The sequence below is a fragment of the Solanum tuberosum genome, unplaced genomic scaffold, assembly GCF_000226075.1.
Source record: "Solanum tuberosum cultivar DM 1-3 516 R44 unplaced genomic scaffold, SolTub_3.0 scf00128, whole genome shotgun sequence".
NCBI classification, from domain to species: Eukaryota; Viridiplantae; Streptophyta; class Magnoliopsida; order Solanales; family Solanaceae; genus Solanum; species Solanum tuberosum.
In genome coordinates, this window is record NW_006239053.1 from 718,421 (window position 1) to 738,863 (window position 20,443).

General features: G+C 36.3%; 1 protein-coding gene across 1 annotated transcript; it reads left to right on the forward strand.

Moving 5' to 3' along the window:
* Positions 1-912: 912 nt before the first annotated feature.
* LOC102581539 (cytosolic enolase 3) lies at positions 913-20,022 on the forward strand. The gene is made up of 13 exons (XM_006350752.2): positions 913-1,149; positions 1,233-1,387; positions 12,903-13,077; positions 14,042-14,113; positions 14,193-14,309; positions 14,984-15,064; positions 16,436-16,512; positions 16,581-16,684; positions 17,076-17,174; positions 17,263-17,348; positions 17,511-17,597; positions 19,189-19,386; positions 19,615-20,022. Exons 1-13 carry the CDS (start codon positions 1,045-1,047, stop codon positions 19,678-19,680), a joined length of 1,422 nt encoding a protein of 473 aa, XP_006350814.1. The 5' UTR covers positions 913-1,044; the 3' UTR covers positions 19,681-20,022.
* Positions 20,023-20,443: the final 421 nt, after the last annotated feature.

Consider the following 20,443-nt stretch of genomic DNA (forward strand, 5'->3'; position numbering starts at 1 on the left):
GAATAACTATAACTAAAGAGATTTGCATATACGAACCCAAGAACGAAGAACACGAATCAGAACCTCAACCCTAATTAGTAAAATCTGACAGTACGGAGGCCGGACCTCGAACCGGATGCTCACAAGAAGTACCCAAGTAACCAATCACAAGTAACAAGTATAAGCGGCCGGAACTCTAACCGGATGCTCTATATAGGTATCTGTGCAACAGAGGCCAGACCTTAAACCGGATGCTCTATATAGGTATCTGAGCAATAGAGGCCGGACCTTTAACTGAATGCTCTATATAAGTATCTGAGCAATAGAGGCCAGACCTTAAACCGAATGCTCTATATAAATGCACAATTTTTCCAAAAGGTATTAGAGAGAGGTGATTAGAGTGAACATAACACACATGCAACTTATCAAGGACATGATTCTATAAATAGTCATGAAGGGTGAAGATGAAGATTAAATGTTAGTAGATATTCAAACATTGTCTAATTTTCTTTATCTGTATTATCTCCACGTTACTTTTCTCATACCTTACTCGTAGAATTATAGTAAATATATCATTATTGTTAAAGCATTTGCAATTGAATTATTATATCCATTTAGAATTTTTATATCACTAGAAGATTTGAGTGTTTGATTTAAAAAAAATTGGAGAATGGGTCTATAACTAGCTACTTATATATGAGTTGCAATCCTGTATGACCAAAAATTTTAAAAAATAAAATACACCGAAGAGTGATGAGTGATAAGTAGGTTGAAACTTAAAATGGGTTGAGTTATAACACGTCCATATTAGCAACGATAAAAAATGGGCTGAATAATGGTCCGGGTAAATATGAGTCCTGACCCGTTTTTACCATCACGCTACCACGTACGGGACCAACGTCACCGAGTAACCAATAACGACGTCGTAATGTATGAAAAAGGAAAGAGCTTAAACAAAGTTGACAGTCTCCGATTGGCTTCAAATAAAACGCAGAGTTCATCTTTCAGTCCAAATTGGTATTTCATCTTCACTTTCATTCCCTGAAAATTCAATCGAAGAAGAAAATGTCGGTGCAAGAATATCTGGATAAGCACTTGCTATCTCGGAGAATCGAAGACGCTGTCAATGCTGCCGTTAGAGCTAAAACTTCCGATCCCGTCCTCTTCATTGTAAGACCCTTTTCCTTTTTTAAAATTTTTGTGCTTTGATTCAAATATAGCGTTTCCGATAACTATATCTCTATGCTTGACAGTCGAATCACATGAGGAAAGCTGTACCTTCGGTGATAACTAAGGTGAAAGCCCGGCAGATATTGGATAGTAGAGGGATTCCGACCGTCGAAGTTGATTTGCACACTAACAAAGGACTCTTCCGTGCTTCTGCTCCCAGTGGTGCTTCATCGGGAATGTATGCCTTTTGCTTTCAAAATTGTTTCTTGGTTGAATTCAAGTAGATTTAATTAATCAGCTACAGCTCAATCCTAAATAAGTAAATTTGTGTTCGAGCCAATTTGCCTGCGGCTAGACTAATTAATAGTGAAACCTATCAAGTACATATTCTGAAAGGATTAATTTAACTTATTGAGATTGAAATGAAATTCTAGTTATATCATGGAGGTTTAATCCTACTCACCAAAGTTGGAGCAGATTGGTACAAGACCAGCTTGAAGCCTGGATTTTGAATTCGATTCTATCCTACTGGGTAAATAAGGTAGTTTTTTCCGAGCTGAGGGTCGCCCGGAAACAGCCTCTCTACCTCCACGAGGTAGTGGCAAGGTCTGCGTACAATTTACCCTCCCCAGACCCCACCTAGTGGGATCTCACTGGGCATGTTGTTGTTGTTGTTTTTCCTGCTCTGAAGAGAGACCTTTCTAAACCAAGTGTTGCAGTTACTATTCCTATCTGAGATCTCCATATTGTCTTTCCTATGCCTCCACCCCTACGCCTTTCCCTTGGGGACCTGGCGACATGAATCTTCTAAGTCCATTCTATTATATTCAAGTCAGTTACATCATACAAGGTAACTCAAGTAATCTATGTCCTAAAAATCACCATACTGAGGGAAATGCTCTTTTCTTCATAAAATTGTTTGCTGTGTGCACATGCCTTGTTTTCGTTTAAACAACAACAACAAAAAAAAAACGTTTTTGATGCATGCAAAGAGCATCTTATTTTATGTGTGCTTCTTAGAGAATGTATATTGTCTGCTTTCCTTCTTTTCTTTAAAGCGGTTTTTTTCTTTCTCTTTTTGTTTGTAGTCACAAATTTCAAGTTCCATGAAATTATTCATGCCTTAACACTCTTCTCAAATCTGATCTTCTGTTGAACTCAAGTAATTTTATCAATCAACTATTGCTCAATCCCACAGATCAGTTGGTGTTGCCTATATGATTCTTATCTATCCTTCTATAAATGTGTGTGTTACAGCTTTTCAGTGCCTTGTGATTAGACAGAGATTAGCTATGCAATTTCTAAAGAACTTATGAAAGAAAAGCTCTTGAACAGAGTTGCAAGTGAGCACACTTAGAGAGAAAGTAGAAGAGAATCTGTAAAATATTTTCAATGAAAATCCTTATGATCTGATACAACTGAATTAATAGCTAAACTTGGATCAAGTAATCTCTAACTACTTTTCCCTTCATTGCTTCAACTCACAACTGAGATTATTCATGCCTTAACACTCTTCTCAAATCTGATCTTCTGTTGAACTCAAGTAATTTTATCAATCAACTATTGCTCAATCCCACAGATCAGTTGGTGTTGCCTATATGATTCTTATCTATCCTTCTATAAATGTGTGTGTTACAGCTTTTCAGTGCCTTGTGATTAGACAGAGATTAGCTATGCAATTTCTAAAGAACTTATGAAAGAAAAGCTCTTGAACAGAGTTGCAAGTGAGCACACTTAGAGAGAAAGTAGAAGAGAATCTGTAAAATATTTTCAATGAAAATCCTTATGATCTGATACAACTGAATTAATAGCTAAACTTGGATCAAGTAATCTCTAACTACTTTTCCCTTCATTGCTTCAACTCACAACTGAGATTATTCATGCCTTAACACTCTTCTCAAATCTGATCTTCTGTTGAACTCAAGTAATTTTATCAATCAACTATTGCTCAATCCCACAGATCAGTTGGTGTTGCCTATATGATTCTTATCTATCCTTCTATAAATGTGTGTGTTACAGCTTTTCAGTGCCTTGTGATTAGACAGAGATTAGCTATGCAATTTCTAAAGAACTTATGAAAGAAAAGCTCTTGAACAGAGTTGCAAGTGAGCACACTTAGAGAGAAAGTAGAAGAGAATCTGTAAAATATTTTCAATGAAAATCCTTATGATCTGATACAACTGAATTAATAGCTAAACTTGGATCAAGTAATCTCTAACTACTTTTCCCTTCATTGCTTCAACTCACAACTGAGATTATTCATGCCTTAACACTCTTCTCAAATCTGATCTTCTGTTGAACTCAAGTAATTTTATCAATCAACTATTGCTCAATCCCACAGATCAGTTGGTGTTGCCTATATGATTCTTATCTATCCTTCTATAAATGTGTGTGTTACAGCTTTTCAGTGCCTTGTGATTAGACAGAGATTAGCTATGCAATTTCTAAAGAACTTATGAAAGAAAAGCTCTTGAACAGAGTTGCAAGTGAGCACACTTAGAGAGAAAGTAGAAGAGAATCTGTAAAATATTTTCAATGAAAATCCTTATGATCTGATACAACTGAATTAATAGCTAAACTTGGATCAAGTAATCTCTAACTACTTTTCCCTTCATTGCTTCAACTCACAACTGAGATTATTCATGCCTTAACACTCTTCTCAAATCTGATCTTCTGTTGAACTCAAGTAATTTTATCAATCAACTATTGCTCAATCCCACAGATCAGTTGGTGTTGCCTATATGATTCTTATCTATCCTTCTATAAATGTGTGTGTTACAGCTTTTCAGTGCCTTGTGATTAGACAGAGATTAGCTATGCAATTTCTAAAGAACTTATGAAAGAAAAGCTCTTGAACAGAGTTGCAAGTGAGCACACTTAGAGAGAAAGTAGAAGAGAATCTGTAAAATATTTTCAATGAAAATCCTTATGATCTGATACAACTGAATTAATAGCTAAACTTGGATCAAGTAATCTCTAACTACTTTTCCCTTCATTGCTTCAACTCACAACTGAGATTATTCATGCCTTAACACTCTTCTCAAATCTGATCTTCTGTTGAACTCAAGTAATTTTATCAATCAACTATTGCTCAATCCCACAGATCAGTTGGTGTTGCCTATATGATTCTTATCTATCCTTCTATAAATGTGTGTGTTACAGCTTTTCAGTGCCTTGTGATTAGACAGAGATTAGCTATGCAATTTCTAAAGAACTTATGAAAGAAAAGCTCTTGAACAGAGTTGCAAGTGAGCACACTTAGAGAGAAAGTAGAAGAGAATCTGTAAAATATTTTCAATGAAAATCCTTATGATCTGATACAACTGAATTAATAGCTAAACTTGGATCAAGTAATCTCTAACTACTTTTCCCTTCATTGCTTCAACTCACAACTGAGATTATTCATGCCTTAACACTCTTCTCAAATCTGATCTTCTGTTGAACTCAAGTAATTTTATCAATCAACTATTGCTCAATCCCACAGATCAGTTGGTGTTGCCTATATGATTCTTATCTATCCTTCTATAAATGTGTGTGTTACAGCTTTTCAGTGCCTTGTGATTAGACAGAGATTAGCTATGCAATTTCTAAAGAACTTATGAAAGAAAAGCTCTTGAACAGAGTTGCAAGTGAGCACACTTAGAGAGAAAGTAGAAGAGAATCTGTAAAATATTTTCAATGAAAATCCTTATGATCTGATACAACTGAATTAATAGCTAAACTTGGATCAAGTAATCTCTAACTACTTTTCCCTTCATTGCTTCAACTCACAACTGAGATTATTCATGCCTTAACACTCTTCTCAAATCTGATCTTCTGTTGAACTCAAGTAATTTTATCAATCAACTATTGCTCAATCCCACAGATCAGTTGGTGTTGCCTATATGATTCTTATCTATCCTTCTATAAATGTGTGTGTTACAGCTTTTCAGTGCCTTGTGATTAGACAGAGATTAGCTATGCAATTTCTAAAGAACTTATGAAAGAAAAGCTCTTGAACAGAGTTGCAAGTGAGCACACTTAGAGAGAAAGTAGAAGAGAATCTGTAAAATATTTTCAATGAAAATCCTTATGATCTGATACAACTGAATTAATAGCTAAACTTGGATCAAGTAATCTCTAACTACTTTTCCCTTCATTGCTTCAACTCACAACTGAGATTATTCATGCCTTAACACTCTTCTCAAATCTGATCTTCTGTTGAACTCAAGTAATTTTATCAATCAACTATTGCTCAATCCCACAGATCAGTTGGTGTTGCCTATATGATTCTTATCTATCCTTCTATAAATGTGTGTGTTACAGCTTTTCAGTGCCTTGTGATTAGACAGAGATTAGCTATGCAATTTCTAAAGAACTTATGAAAGAAAAGCTCTTGAACAGAGTTGCAAGTGAGCACACTTAGAGAGAAAGTAGAAGAGAATCTGTAAAATATTTTCAATGAAAATCCTTATGATCTGATACAACTGAATTAATAGCTAAACTTGGATCAAGTAATCTCTAACTACTTTTCCCTTCATTGCTTCAACTCACAACTGAGATTATTCATGCCTTAACACTCTTCTCAAATCTGATCTTCTGTTGAACTCAAGTAATTTTATCAATCAACTATTGCTCAATCCCACAGATCAGTTGGTGTTGCCTATATGATTCTTATCTATCCTTCTATAAATGTGTGTGTTACAGCTTTTCAGTGCCTTGTGATTAGACAGAGATTAGCTATGCAATTTCTAAAGAACTTATGAAAGAAAAGCTCTTGAACAGAGTTGCAAGTGAGCACACTTAGAGAGAAAGTAGAAGAGAATCTGTAAAATATTTTCAATGAAAATCCTTATGATCTGATACAACTGAATTAATAGCTAAACTTGGATCAAGTAATCTCTAACTACTTTTCCCTTCATTGCTTCAACTCACAACTGAGATTATTCATGCCTTAACACTCTTCTCAAATCTGATCTTCTGTTGAACTCAAGTAATTTTATCAATCAACTATTGCTCAATCCCACAGATCAGTTGGTGTTGCCTATATGATTCTTATCTATCCTTCTATAAATGTGTGTGTTACAGCTTTTCAGTGCCTTGTGATTAGACAGAGATTAGCTATGCAATTTCTAAAGAACTTATGAAAGAAAAGCTCTTGAACAGAGTTGCAAGTGAGCACACTTAGAGAGAAAGTAGAAGAGAATCTGTAAAATATTTTCAATGAAAATCCTTATGATCTGATACAACTGAATTAATAGCTAAACTTGGATCAAGTAATCTCTAACTACTTTTCCCTTCATTGCTTCAACTCACAACTGAGATTATTCATGCCTTAACACTCTTCTCAAATCTGATCTTCTGTTGAACTCAAGTAATTTTATCAATCAACTATTGCTCAATCCCACAGATCAGTTGGTGTTGCCTATATGATTCTTATCTATCCTTCTATAAATGTGTGTGTTACAGCTTTTCAGTGCCTTGTGATTAGACAGAGATTAGCTATGCAATTTCTAAAGAACTTATGAAAGAAAAGCTCTTGAACAGAGTTGCAAGTGAGCACACTTAGAGAGAAAGTAGAAGAGAATCTGTAAAATATTTTCAATGAAAATCCTTATGATCTGATACAACTGAATTAATAGCTAAACTTGGATCAAGTAATCTCTAACTACTTTTCCCTTCATTGCTTCAACTCACAACTGAGATTATTCATGCCTTAACACTCTTCTCAAATCTGATCTTCTGTTGAACTCAAGTAATTTTATCAATCAACTATTGCTCAATCCCACAGATCAGTTGGTGTTGCCTATATGATTCTTATCTATCCTTCTATAAATGTGTGTGTTACAGCTTTTCAGTGCCTTGTGATTAGACAGAGATTAGCTATGCAATTTCTAAAGAACTTATGAAAGAAAAGCTCTTGAACAGAGTTGCAAGTGAGCACACTTAGAGAGAAAGTAGAAGAGAATCTGTAAAATATTTTCAATGAAAATCCTTATGATCTGATACAACTGAATTAATAGCTAAACTTGGATCAAGTAATCTCTAACTACTTTTCCCTTCATTGCTTCAACTCACAACTGAGATTATTCATGCCTTAACACTCTTCTCAAATCTGATCTTCTGTTGAACTCAAGTAATTTTATCAATCAACTATTGCTCAATCCCACAGATCAGTTGGTGTTGCCTATATGATTCTTATCTATCCTTCTATAAATGTGTGTGTTACAGCTTTTCAGTGCCTTGTGATTAGACAGAGATTAGCTATGCAATTTCTAAAGAACTTATGAAAGAAAAGCTCTTGAACAGAGTTGCAAGTGAGCACACTTAGAGAGAAAGTAGAAGAGAATCTGTAAAATATTTTCAATGAAAATCCTTATGATCTGATACAACTGAATTAATAGCTAAACTTGGATCAAGTAATCTCTAACTACTTTTCCCTTCATTGCTTCAACTCACAACTGAGATTATTCATGCCTTAACACTCTTCTCAAATCTGATCTTCTGTTGAACTCAAGTAATTTTATCAATCAACTATTGCTCAATCCCACAGATCAGTTGGTGTTGCCTATATGATTCTTATCTATCCTTCTATAAATGTGTGTGTTACAGCTTTTCAGTGCCTTGTGATTAGACAGAGATTAGCTATGCAATTTCTAAAGAACTTATGAAAGAAAAGCTCTTGAACAGAGTTGCAAGTGAGCACACTTAGAGAGAAAGTAGAAGAGAATCTGTAAAATATTTTCAATGAAAATCCTTATGATCTGATACAACTGAATTAATAGCTAAACTTGGATCAAGTAATCTCTAACTACTTTTCCCTTCATTGCTTCAACTCACAACTGAGATTATTCATGCCTTAACACTCTTCTCAAATCTGATCTTCTGTTGAACTCAAGTAATTTTATCAATCAACTATTGCTCAATCCCACAGATCAGTTGGTGTTGCCTATATGATTCTTATCTATCCTTCTATAAATGTGTGTGTTACAGCTTTTCAGTGCCTTGTGATTAGACAGAGATTAGCTATGCAATTTCTAAAGAACTTATGAAAGAAAAGCTCTTGAACAGAGTTGCAAGTGAGCACACTTAGAGAGAAAGTAGAAGAGAATCTGTAAAATATTTTCAATGAAAATCCTTATGATCTGATACAACTGAATTAATAGCTAAACTTGGATCAAGTAATCTCTAACTACTTTTCCCTTCATTGCTTCAACTCACAACTGGAATCTAACGACTTAACTGCCTAACAGAATTGACTGGAAGTGACTTTTGTACCCCTCCTGGCTAATTAGGCATATAACAACTACTCCCCCCTCAAAGACATCCTTGACCTCAAGGATTGAACAGGGGATATTGCTGTTGTAGTGTATGTAAATCCATCCAAGTGTTGTCCTCCTGAGCACAATTAAACCATTTCACTAAGACTTGGGTGACAGATCGTTTGTGTTTGGGCACAACCCTACGATCAAGAACAGCCTCAGGTTCCAGTAGAACAAGGTAACTGGAAGGTGTGGGACAACGGGGTTAGAACCAATCTTCTTTTTCAGCTGTGATACATGAAAGGTGTGATGAATCCTAGCCTGCGGTGGCAACTCCAAGTGATAAGCAACCTGACCAATTCTCTTAAGTACTGGAAAAGTCCCAAAATACTTAGGACCAAGTTTCTGGTAGGAGTGACCCCTTAAGGACAATTGTCTATAAGGTTGTAACTTCACGTAAACCAAATCACCAACCCCAAAACACCCTTTCAGATCTCTTTTTATCAGCTTGCTACTTCATTCTCTGTTGAGCCATCGAGAGGTGGTGTTTCAACAATCTAATAGTTGCTTCCTTGCTTGTAAACTTCTGTCAACTGCCTCAATCATAGACCCTTGAGGGAAGTAGGGGATATGAAGAGGAGGGTGTTGTCCATAAACCACCTCATAAGGGGTCAGATGAGTGGAAGTTGGTGTTATACCACCATTCCGCCAATGATAGCCAGTGAATCCACTCCTTAGGCCTGTCACCACACATGCATCTAAGATATCCTTCCAAGCACTTATTCACTGCCTCCGTTTGGCCATCAGTTTGAGGATGGTAAGCTGAGGAATGACGTAAGGCCACCCCCTGGATGCTGAACAATTCTTGCCAAAACTTTCTCCAAAATATAGTGTCTCGATCACTCACAATGGTCTGAGGAAGGCCATGTAACTTATAGACATGATGCAGGAACAATTGAGCAACGTCAGCTGCTGAGTAGGGATGGGATAGACCAATGAAATGAGCGTATTTACTCAATCTGTCAACTAGCACCAACAAATTTAGAGTTAGCTTTGGGAAGGCCTTCCACAAAATAAGGATAGGTAGGGGTTGGAGTAATCCCGGAGATGCCACATGCTTCGATTTGTTCTGTTGGCAGACTACACATTTTCCTCACATATTCAAAAACCTCTTTCTTCATTCTCTTCCAGAAGAAAACCATCTTCAATCTCTGGAGGGTAGCTTCCATACCTGAGTGACCACCCAAAGCACTGTCATGGTAAATTTGCAGCAGTTCTTGCTTCAGTTTTGCCTCATTACCTACCATCAACCTGTCTTTCCTATATAACAACCCATCCTTCATGACATAGTAAGGTTTGCAAGCACCGTTTGCTGATATAGTTTGGAGCAACTTCATGATATAGGCATCCCTCTGATAGGAATCATTCACCTGTTGTAACAGCTGACCAGTGACCACAAAAAGTGCATTTATCGAAAGGTGATTGTCACTTCGTCTAGACAGTGCATCTGCAGCTAAATTGTCACTTCCTTTTTTGTATGCAATAGAATAGTCATATCCCATAAGCTTGGTCAGCCACTTCTGCTGCCATCATGGCCAACTGAGCTGGCTTCTGCATTAACTTCTGGATGTGTTTGTTGTCCACCCACTGTGTCTCAGCTGGTTGACTTCCTCTTAAGACACTTTCTGCTTCCCCATCATGAATTCCATTTTAAGTTGCCTGAAATTCCACCTTATGTCACCTATAGTGACCAACCATTGTATTCCCAGAACTACATCATACCCCCCAAAGCCAATATCAACATATCATAGGAAAATTCCACACTCTGCATCTTCCAAGAAAATCCACCAGATATATGAGAGCACTTGATCTTAGTGCCATTAGCTACAACCACAGAGATAGCAAGAATGACTTCCAAGGGACATCCTAGCCTGTTGGAGGTCACATAATCCAAAAAATTATGGGTGCTCCTTGTATCAATCAAGATATGTATCACCTTTCCCTTAAAAGATCCTCTAACTCTCATTGTTCTGTAGTCATGCACTCTAGACAAGGCATGAACCGAGACTTGTGCCTCTTCCAAAGTCCCATCTCCTTCTTCTATGTTCGCTTCATGTACTTCTTGATACTCCTCTTCTTGTGGTTCTTCTTCCTCTTCCTCTTCCTCATCCACCTCATACAAGTACAATTGTTTTCCTTTTTCGACAATTGTGGCCCGACATATACTTCTCTTTACACCAATAACACAAGCCCTTTGACCTTGGAAATGCTTAGGTGGATTTGGTCTGTAAGGTTGGCTGAAATTAGGTTTTGGATTAGGTAGTATTGGAGAAGTGGTTCTATGATAAGGAACACTACTGGTTCTTTGAAGGCTTAGGGATTTCTCAACAAGTTTGGCTTGGTTGTATGCTTTCATCAAAGATCTAGTATTCAACAGCTTCACCTGGACAACTATCTCAGGTTTTAATCCAGCCAACAAACAACTGACCGCTTGGTCCTCTGTGAGATCTACCCCATTCAATAGTTCATCCTAATCATGGAAATTTTGCACAGTACCTGTTTGACGTAATGACACTAACTCCGATAGGGGATCTATGTAAGTAGAGGTCCCAAATCTATGTCGAAGGGCTCTAACATACTTCTCCCACTCCGGAATGTCCCGAGAGAATCGAGTTTTCATATACATTTGATGCCATTGTAATGCTCTCCCTTCCAAATGTATGGCATCCACCTTCACCTTCGATTCTTCAGCTGTATCCTCATACTCGAAAAATTGTTCGCATCGATAAACCCATCCCCTCAAATCTTCACCACTGAATTTAGGGAAATCGATCCGTGAATACATGGTATTGGCCATGTACTGTGACCCACCTGCATCAGCCAACGCCATTTCTTCTCTGTGCGGAGCATTACGAGTCCCTTTCATCGTCACGAACATCTGTCGAACCTCCTCCATGTTCTGCTCATGCTTCTCATTCATGACTCGAAGTTGCTCACCAAACAACTGTTGAAATTCCCCCATTGATTGATCTATCTCACGTCGAATTTCGTTACTTCCCATAATGGCCCCATGACTCCAGAATTCCAAGGATTCGCTGGCTCTGATACCAACCTTTTACAACTTTTCAGTGCCTTGTGATTAGGCAGAGATTAGCTATGTAATTCCTAAAGAACTTGTGAGAAAAATATGAAAAGAATATTATTGAATTGTTGTTGTGTCTACATTATTACATTGAGACCCTATATATAGACACTAGAATACAATCCTTTACCAAGTAGGATACTATTTACTATTCCTATTTCTATTTGTATTCCTATTCCTATTCTAAATAGGATTGTATAAACCTATTCCTATTCTAATAGGATTGTATAAACTTGTTCATGTTCTAACAGAACTTATGAAAGAAAAGCTCTTGAACAAAGTTGCAAGTGAGCACACTTAGAGAGAAAGTAGAAGAGAATCTGTAAAATATTATTCAATGAAATCCTTATGATCTGATACAACTGAATTAATAGCTAAACTTGGATCAAGTAATCTCTAACTATTCCCTCCACTGCTTCAACTCACAACTGGAATCTAACGACTTAACTGCCTAACAGAATTGACTGGAAGTGACTTTTGTACCCTCCTGGCTAATTAGGCATATAACAGTGTGTGTGTGTATGTGGGTGGCGTCCGATCCAACTTGTGTGCTCCTCGACTAATTCACACTCTCTAGCACAGGTTGCGAAAAGACACATTTAACAATATTGTTTGAAATGAATTTCTAGTTAAATCTTGTAAGCTTAATCCTACTCGCCATGGTGAGAGAAGCAAGTTCGTAGTTAATATTCCTATCTGAGATTTCCATATGGTTTCTCCTTTTTCTCAAGGCCCTCAACCTCTCAGCCTTCCCCTCTCGGACTTAGCTTTATGAATCTTCTACATCCATCCTGTAATATTCAGGTCCCCAGATGGAGAGAAATATTCTTTTCTCGATAATGATTGTTTGATGCGTGCAAATGCCTTTTTCTTAATCAAGTGCAAATGCCATTTTTTTGATGCGTGCAAAGACCATTTTTTTTTCTTATGAATAATTGTTTAGGTTGAAACTTAAAAGCAAAGGCCCCTTGATTTGTCTTTTTTTCATCAACAATTTTCTGTGATGCATGCAAGAGTTTTTTGTTCCCTTTTCATCTTTGCTAAAAAGTTTTTATATATGTGACTGAAATGACAGGGCTCTTGGTAGTTGGTACTTTCTAGTCTTAATTCAGAATTCAGATTCTAATTCTGTGTATATCTCATTTTTACTTCTCAATAAGAACTATCTGTTAAAAGCAAAAAAACAAAAAGATACTACTAAATAGAGGTTGGAAGTGCGGTGATGAAAAATACAAACATTATCCAGCCTCTCCGTGTGATTTGTCTTTTTTGTGCTTGTTGCAGATTTGTATATGAACATTTACTTAGCCACTGCAATTTATATTGGAGATAAAGCAAATGGTGTAATGATTTTTGTTCTAAAATATCAGGTATGAGGCGATTGAACTGCGTGATGGAGAAAAAGGAACTTATCTTGGAAATAGTGTGAATAGAGCTGTCAAGAATATTAATGAGAAAATTTCAGTAGCATTGGTTGGTATGGATCCAACTCTTCAATCTCAGATTGACCAGGTCATGATAGACTTGGACAAAACAGAAAATAAGGTATAAATGTTCAAACAATTAGGTACTCATTTGTTTAGGTTATCGTCTGAATGTGAATGGCTCTACATGTTTTCAATTTCCTGCATAGTTTATGAATATGGAACTTAGAGCCTGTTTGGATTGGCTTATTTTAAGTGCTTTTAAGCACTTCTTTAGTGTTTGGGTAAATTTAAGAAGTGCTTATAAGCTCTTGATTTTAAGCTAAAAAGATAAAAATAAGCCAAAAGTTATATGTTTGGATTTCTAACTTATGACTTTTGGCTTATAAGCCAAAAGCCAATCCAAACAAGCTCCTAATACATAGATGCTAGCTACTTCAGACTACCTGCACAGTTTATGTTGTCTTAAAATTGTCATCTTGCAACTAGCATACATATTTTCTGGACTTGATGGGTTGCAGGAAAGTGTTAAACAAGAATTGCTATGTTGAAAGATAAATTTTGTGGAGCCTGGAGTTGGAGATGTTTTGCCTAGAGGCTACTGAAGCTTTGCCTATCTTTGCCATTCTCTTCCGTCATATCCTCTTGTTTAGTTCTTTCACAAGAGTTTTTTCTTCTTTTACTGTTCACCAAAATTCGTGAACATAGTATGAACAATACAATTTTAGTATCCTTTCTGTTGACCATAGTTGATTAGGCTCCCTTTAGTGAGCATATGCATTTCTTTCCGTCCTATTTGTTATAGTTTTGTCCTTTTTGTATCTGCGTGTACTATGGTTAAGAAGATGTCTATCATTGGCTTTAGAAAAGTAGCTCTACACTCTGGCTCCAAGTGTACCTGTTTTTCGCACCATTCTTTTGATGTGTACTAGAAAGTATTTTCTTGCAATGATGATAGTTTGACTTTGTAATTGACCTGTTCTCAAGTTCCTCATTTGTCAATATCTGCAAGTTTGATACTGTTCTATTTTCTGGACATAACAACTTCCATGCTGATTGACTTTTTCCTTTGTCCACTGTGACAGAGTGAACTTGGAGCGAATGCTATTTTAGCTGTCTCCATAGCTGCTTGCAAAGCTGGAGCTGCTGAAAAAGAGGCAAGCATACTTTCTCAGTTATATTCCTAACATGATAATCTTCACTGGATTAGGTTGTTTATCAGTCGAAGAACTTCAGGTTTCTCTTCACAAACACATTGCTGATCTTTCTGGTCAAACAAGCCCGCTTCTTCCTGTTCCGGTCTTTACTCTCATAAGTGGAGGAAAACATGCTGGAAACAACTTGGCTATTAAGGTAAACCTGCAGTCTAATGTAATTCTGTCTAGAATATTGCGACCTGCACAATGATCACTCCCAAGTTCTTCATAGTGGTGTTGACTCATTATCTTTGAAATAGTACCTACTGCCAAGAGCAAGAAGAACAAGCCAGTGAAATGCTATTTTTTCATCAAGTTTTGTTGAGAAAAATCATACATTGGTTTTGGGTTAATGATACTGACATGTTTTCTTTTTCTTTGATTCTCTCCCCAGTTCACCTAAAATCTTTTTGTTTTTCTTGGTTTTGCACTTGCACCATTTTTGACATGTAGAATAGTTGCTGACATTTACATAAGAGAGTTTAAGATACATATAAAAATTACTTTTGTTGTCTGATTTAAAGAATTATAGATGTGATTCTGAAAGAAACTGTCCAGTCTCTGCTTATCATAAGTAGTCACTTCCAATGACCAAAAGTAACTTTAGATGAAGGTTATAAGATCTATGTCCGCTTAGAATGATGAATGCTAACTTATTACCTAATACATTTCCACTTTCACTTCTCTTCATAGATACTTCTTTGAGCTACTTTGCCACTATGTTCTATCAACTTCTTCAATGTTTTGCATCTTGATATGGCATCTCTATTTTGAGCCCATAATGTTGTAAATTGTTAATTATATCTGAAATTTGATATTAAACTTCCACAGGAGATAATGATTCTTCCAGTGGGATCAAGCACATTTGAGGAGGCTTTACAAATGGGTTCGGAGACCTATCATCATTTGAAGGTGAATTAATTCAAACTAAAATATTTGTTAACCTGTTATCTGAGTGTCTATCTCTGCCACATGAAGGAAGTTTGAACTGCTCATCAACTGATTACACAAAGTACATTTGTCTTATTATATGTCTTCTCACGTTTACACCAGAATTCTTGAACAATATTTGGTTTAAGTTTGAAAAGAATAATTTTATGAAGTTGAAGTTTCGAGGGTATTTGGAAGTTTTGTGTTTGGACATGAATTTCACTTGGAAAAAAGTTAGAAGTTTTTTTGGAAACCACTATTTCACTTGCTGGCATTAGTTATCAAACCAGTTTTTCAAACTTAAAAACTCTCTATTTAAAGTTGAAGTTGAATTAATGGACCAAATTATAAAACATACGCTTATTTGAAAAGTTCTTTTCAAATATTCCAAATATTTTCTATAGACAAAGACACCGGTCAAGTCAAGTGCACTTCTAAATTCTACTTCACAGAAAAGTGAAGACATGCTTTTTTATTTTGTGGATACACAGTATTTGCTAGCACAACTGCTATCATCTATGAATTTTCTCTTAATCCTGGAATAGTATCCAGCAATTTGTGCAGAATCTCTGTTAGCCATACAATAATATACCCAGTTTGTAGAGGGTGGGATGTACGCAGACCTTACCCCTACCTTTGTGGGGTAGAGAGGGTGTTTCCGATAGACCCTCAGCTCCAGGAAAGTTTTTCCAAAACAGATTTCAAAAATACTAGACTAAAACAAGCTATGGTGAAAATATCTAAGAAATTAAAGTATTGACAACAAAAGTAGTAAAGATAACTAAAGTAAAGGAAACAACAGTAGTGATAAAATTTAATGGTGAAATAATTTCTGTTTGCCCAAAGTATATAAGTTGCAGCCTGTACATGCTGGCATATCAGATACCCTTCTATGATATCCACATGTGATACTACTCAGAAGAATTCGGAGTTGGGGTTCTACAGGTGTAGTGGTCCATTTTTTCTTCTGCCAGTTACTACTCAGTTACAGTGTAAAATTTTCTTGTAAAAAGCATGTTATCTAAAATAATATTTCTTAATTCTAGTTTACGTTTTAAGTGTTTGGATCAATAATCTTTGCTTACAATTGGAAAGAAACTTGAGATGCTTTGAAGGAGAGTCCACTTCCAGTCCTAGAATCAAAGCAAATCGTCTTTTGAATCTTTTCTGCTGAAGAAAAGTGAATGCTGTAAATGATATAAATTTTTTACTAGACTTCATTAGCTCATTCAATTTTGTCTAGGAGTTAATCCTGTTTTTGTACTGTTTCTTGTATCCCCCTGGATGCCATCAATAAACTCAATTACTTTATCAGAAAAGAAAAAAAGTCAGTTGCTTATGTTTAAAAGGCAGGCAGTTATTACAGAGACATATGGTGCACATGGATGTAATGTTGGTGAAGACGGCGGTTTTACTCCCAACATCTCCAGGCAAGTTTTTGACTTCTTTGTTTTATGTTTCACGATGAAACTGTTGATCCTGAATATTGCATTTGCAGCTTAAGAGATGGCTTGGACCTTGTTCAAAAGGCTATTGGGAGAACTGGATACAATGAGAAAATAAAGATAGCAATTGGTGTTGCTGCCACTGAGTTTTGCATAGGTGATATATTTGCTTTAGTTCAAAATCTTACTGATTGTAGATGAGTATAATCATATGATATTTTGTCATAGATAGCTGGGAAAGTCTTCAGTTGATAATGCATTAAATCCATGCTCACATACATGAAAGATTAATCAGGATTGAGTGAGAGGATAATATTTTCTGGAATCCACTTATTCACTAAATTTGTGATTTGTGTTTAGTATTCTGCAAGTAGTAGGTTAGGTGGAAATGGCGTAATGATACATCTCTTTGGTTGTGTGATTTGTTTATATATTTTTAGATGAAGTAATTGATTCCAATCATGACATCCAGAAGATGCAAAATAGTTATGTGGGAGATATTTATATTCTCATTACTGACAAACTGACTTGCGCTGTTTCAAATGTAGGTACAAAATATGATCTAGATTTTAAAACTCCAAATAAATCTGGACAAAATTTTAAATCAGGACAGGATATGATTGATATGTACAAAGAACTGTGCGCAGGTACTTTGCTATATATTGATTATGTGATGTGAGCTTTCTGTTATTCGACACATTCTCATCATTACTTTTTCCTTTTCTCTCCCTATAGACTACCCCATAGCATCAATTGAAGATCCATTTGACAAGGAGGACTGGGAGCATGTCAAGTACTTTTCGGGTCTTGGAATATGCCAGGTTTGTCTGGATTCTCCCTGGCGATTTGATCATGTGATTAACAGGCCCTGATGAACTTCCGCCCATACACTTACATTTATAATGATCCTTGCTATTTGTTTAAAGCCCTGTCATATTTATTGAGTGTCCTATCATGTGTCAAACATGAATTGCTTGCTGCAGGTGGTAGGAGGTGACTTAATAATGTCAAATCCTAAACGGATCGAGAGAGCCATACAAGAGAACTCGTGCAATTCCCTTCTTCTCAAGGTACCTACTGACATTTGCTGGTACTCTGCATCTTTCTTTGAAACAAACTTTTGTCCTTGGTCAGCGGCCATCCTGCGCGAGTAGACCTCTTTCTCTCTATCCTGAAAAAAAGATGGTCATAATTCAAGAGAGAGAGGTTCCTGGTTCAAATTGTGACTGATCAAGGGCAAAGATTATTCCTCTGCCCATGGCACAGGTACGATTAGCTAGAAACAAGGAGCATACGATGAAAATTTTCCACCCAAAAAGAGTAGAAACAATAACATTGTAGTGAACATGTCAATTTGATGCACAAAAGGAAGAAAACATCCTTTACAGAAGAGCTCTCTTGAGATATACCCTTGCTTTAAAAAAAGGATAAGCCATATCACATAGATTGTTGGTTGAAGGTTTTGGAGATTAAATCTTATTTTGTGAAGGGACATGAACTTGTTGTGATATTACTGAAAGCAGTTGATTTAATAAAACAGAAAAAACATAGGTCTTTGCAAATATATCTTTCTAACCAATCAATCGTATCTGCAAAAAAGGATATGCTGGCAACTCAACACATGATATGATCATTCAGGATTTTGTGTGGATGGACTGTATTCTGGTTTTCCCTTGGCATAATTACGCTCCCCTTCCCCTTCGCTTTCTTAGATTGAACTAGATTTTCAGCATCTTATGTATTTGCAGTTCTAGAAACTCAAAGAATCTTCCCCAATAGTGTAACATTTTAATTGTTTAGCCTACAATATGATTTAGAGTTAGATTAGTTCTTGAATTTGAAAATTGATGTTTGGCAGGCTCTTATACCTAGGTTAGTGATCCAACATTAAACTACTTTTTTTTTGTAGTTTTAGTTTTATCTCGAAAACATAGCTCATCTTTGAACCCAACCTCATCATTCTACCGACAATGGATCAGATTACCACCACCCCTCCATCCCACCCCCCAAAAAAAAAGAAATGAAAGAAAAAAATGGGGACTCAGTAAGCAGAGTAATCCTCACCTATAACCAACATTGCACACTGGATTCTGGAACCATTGCACGGTTGCACCCACTATCTCTGTAACATTTTGCTTCTCATTAGTTAACATTCAGTTCTTTGTGTTTACTTCTTTTCTCTATTGAGATGTACAACTCCTGGGCCTTTGTTTCATCATCACCACTATTGGTGGACAAGAATCCCTGAAGGCTTTACATGCCATTGGAGATTGCTCTTCTGTTGTAATTTGTTGCAACTCTGGAGGAGTACTTGTTCCTCCACAACTGTCAAGGTCCATCTGATGGGAAAAATGTCAAACCAACATTTGCACTATTTTAACTTCTGAACCACTGCCTTATATTTGTGATTGATCCTTGTAAAATATGCCATTTTGATTACTTCCAGGAATTCTGATACTTTCTTGACTATTAGGTTCTCAGATTTTCTCTGTCAATCATCCTTAATAGCATCATAAATCCTTGGTTGAATTGGAAAGTATCCTTTCCTTTATAGCTCAAACCTATTGAATAGATATGAGTCTCCATCTTGTCTGGAAATGTCAGTTACATATGGTACTGATGTAAAATACTCTCTGATGGCATGGATTGGCTGGGATACAGGTTAATCAGATTGGTACAGTAACGGAAGCCATTGAAGTTGTCAAGATGGCCAAGGATGCCCAATGGGGGGTTGTGATATCTCAAAGAAGTGGTGAAACTGAAGACAGTTTCATATCTGATTTATCTGTTGGCTTAGCTACTAGTCAAATTAAAGCTGGTGCCCCTTGCCGAGGAGAACGACTTGCAAAGTACAACCAGGTGTTTTGCTAGCCTATCTATGCATTCATGCACTGCTTTCAATTTTTATAGGTTTAGTCTTCCCTTTAATGGCACATCATTCTGCTCTGCCATGCTCTTATTGTACTTTGACTCTTCAAGGATACATCTATAAAAATAGATGTTTCCCTTGAACATGACACTCCTTTTACATTTTTTTTTTTCCTTTTCCCTATTTCTAATTTGTAAGACTTATTGTTTATTTTGCAGTTGCTTAGAATCGAAGAAGAGCTTGGTGATCAAGCAGTTTATACTGGTGAAAAGTGGAGGAACTGATCTTTTTTCATCAGAATTCTGTTTTTGGGCATTCTTCCTGTTGCTTCCATTTAGCAGTGGCACTATATCTTTCCGTTTGCGGCAAAACAGCTACAGTTTTGAACATTCTTCACACTGTGCATTACATTTGTAAATGCTACAGTGTCTTCTAGCTTTGTACTAATGATTGCAGTTTGCGAGATGAGCTTGTTTGTTCTATGTAGTAGTATTTACATCTAAAAATTCTGTATCTAGGTACATTTGTAGAAGATCAACTTGAAGAGAAAATCATAAATTATTTGAGTTTTTTTGCAACTTAACAGTGGTTTTGATCTTACAATCATAAAGGATGATTTGGCCTTTGCGTATTGCAAGTTTCTACAGTAATGACTTCCACTTTACTATTGCTATGACAAGCAAACAAAAATCAAATTATCTTAATCAATGACTAATGTTTATTTAATTGGCTGCACTTGGTTGAACCAAGTTGGTTCTAGTTTTTCACTCGACTTTACATCTATGCAAATAGGATTTAATTCTGTTCACTGTTCACTCCTAAACGGAAACTTGCACATTAATAATTTTCTTGCTCCTTTAATAATTCTTAACACATGACCTGTGAGACTAATGCAGGTAAAATTTCAAGCTATTAATTATTCAAAACAACTTGTTAGCCTTGTAAATTTCATCTTTATTGTAGAAGAACAAAGAGTTTTAGGTAAGGCAGTGCTTGGGATTAGCCAGGTATAGATTCATAAATCAACTATTTAACAACAATTAAGCA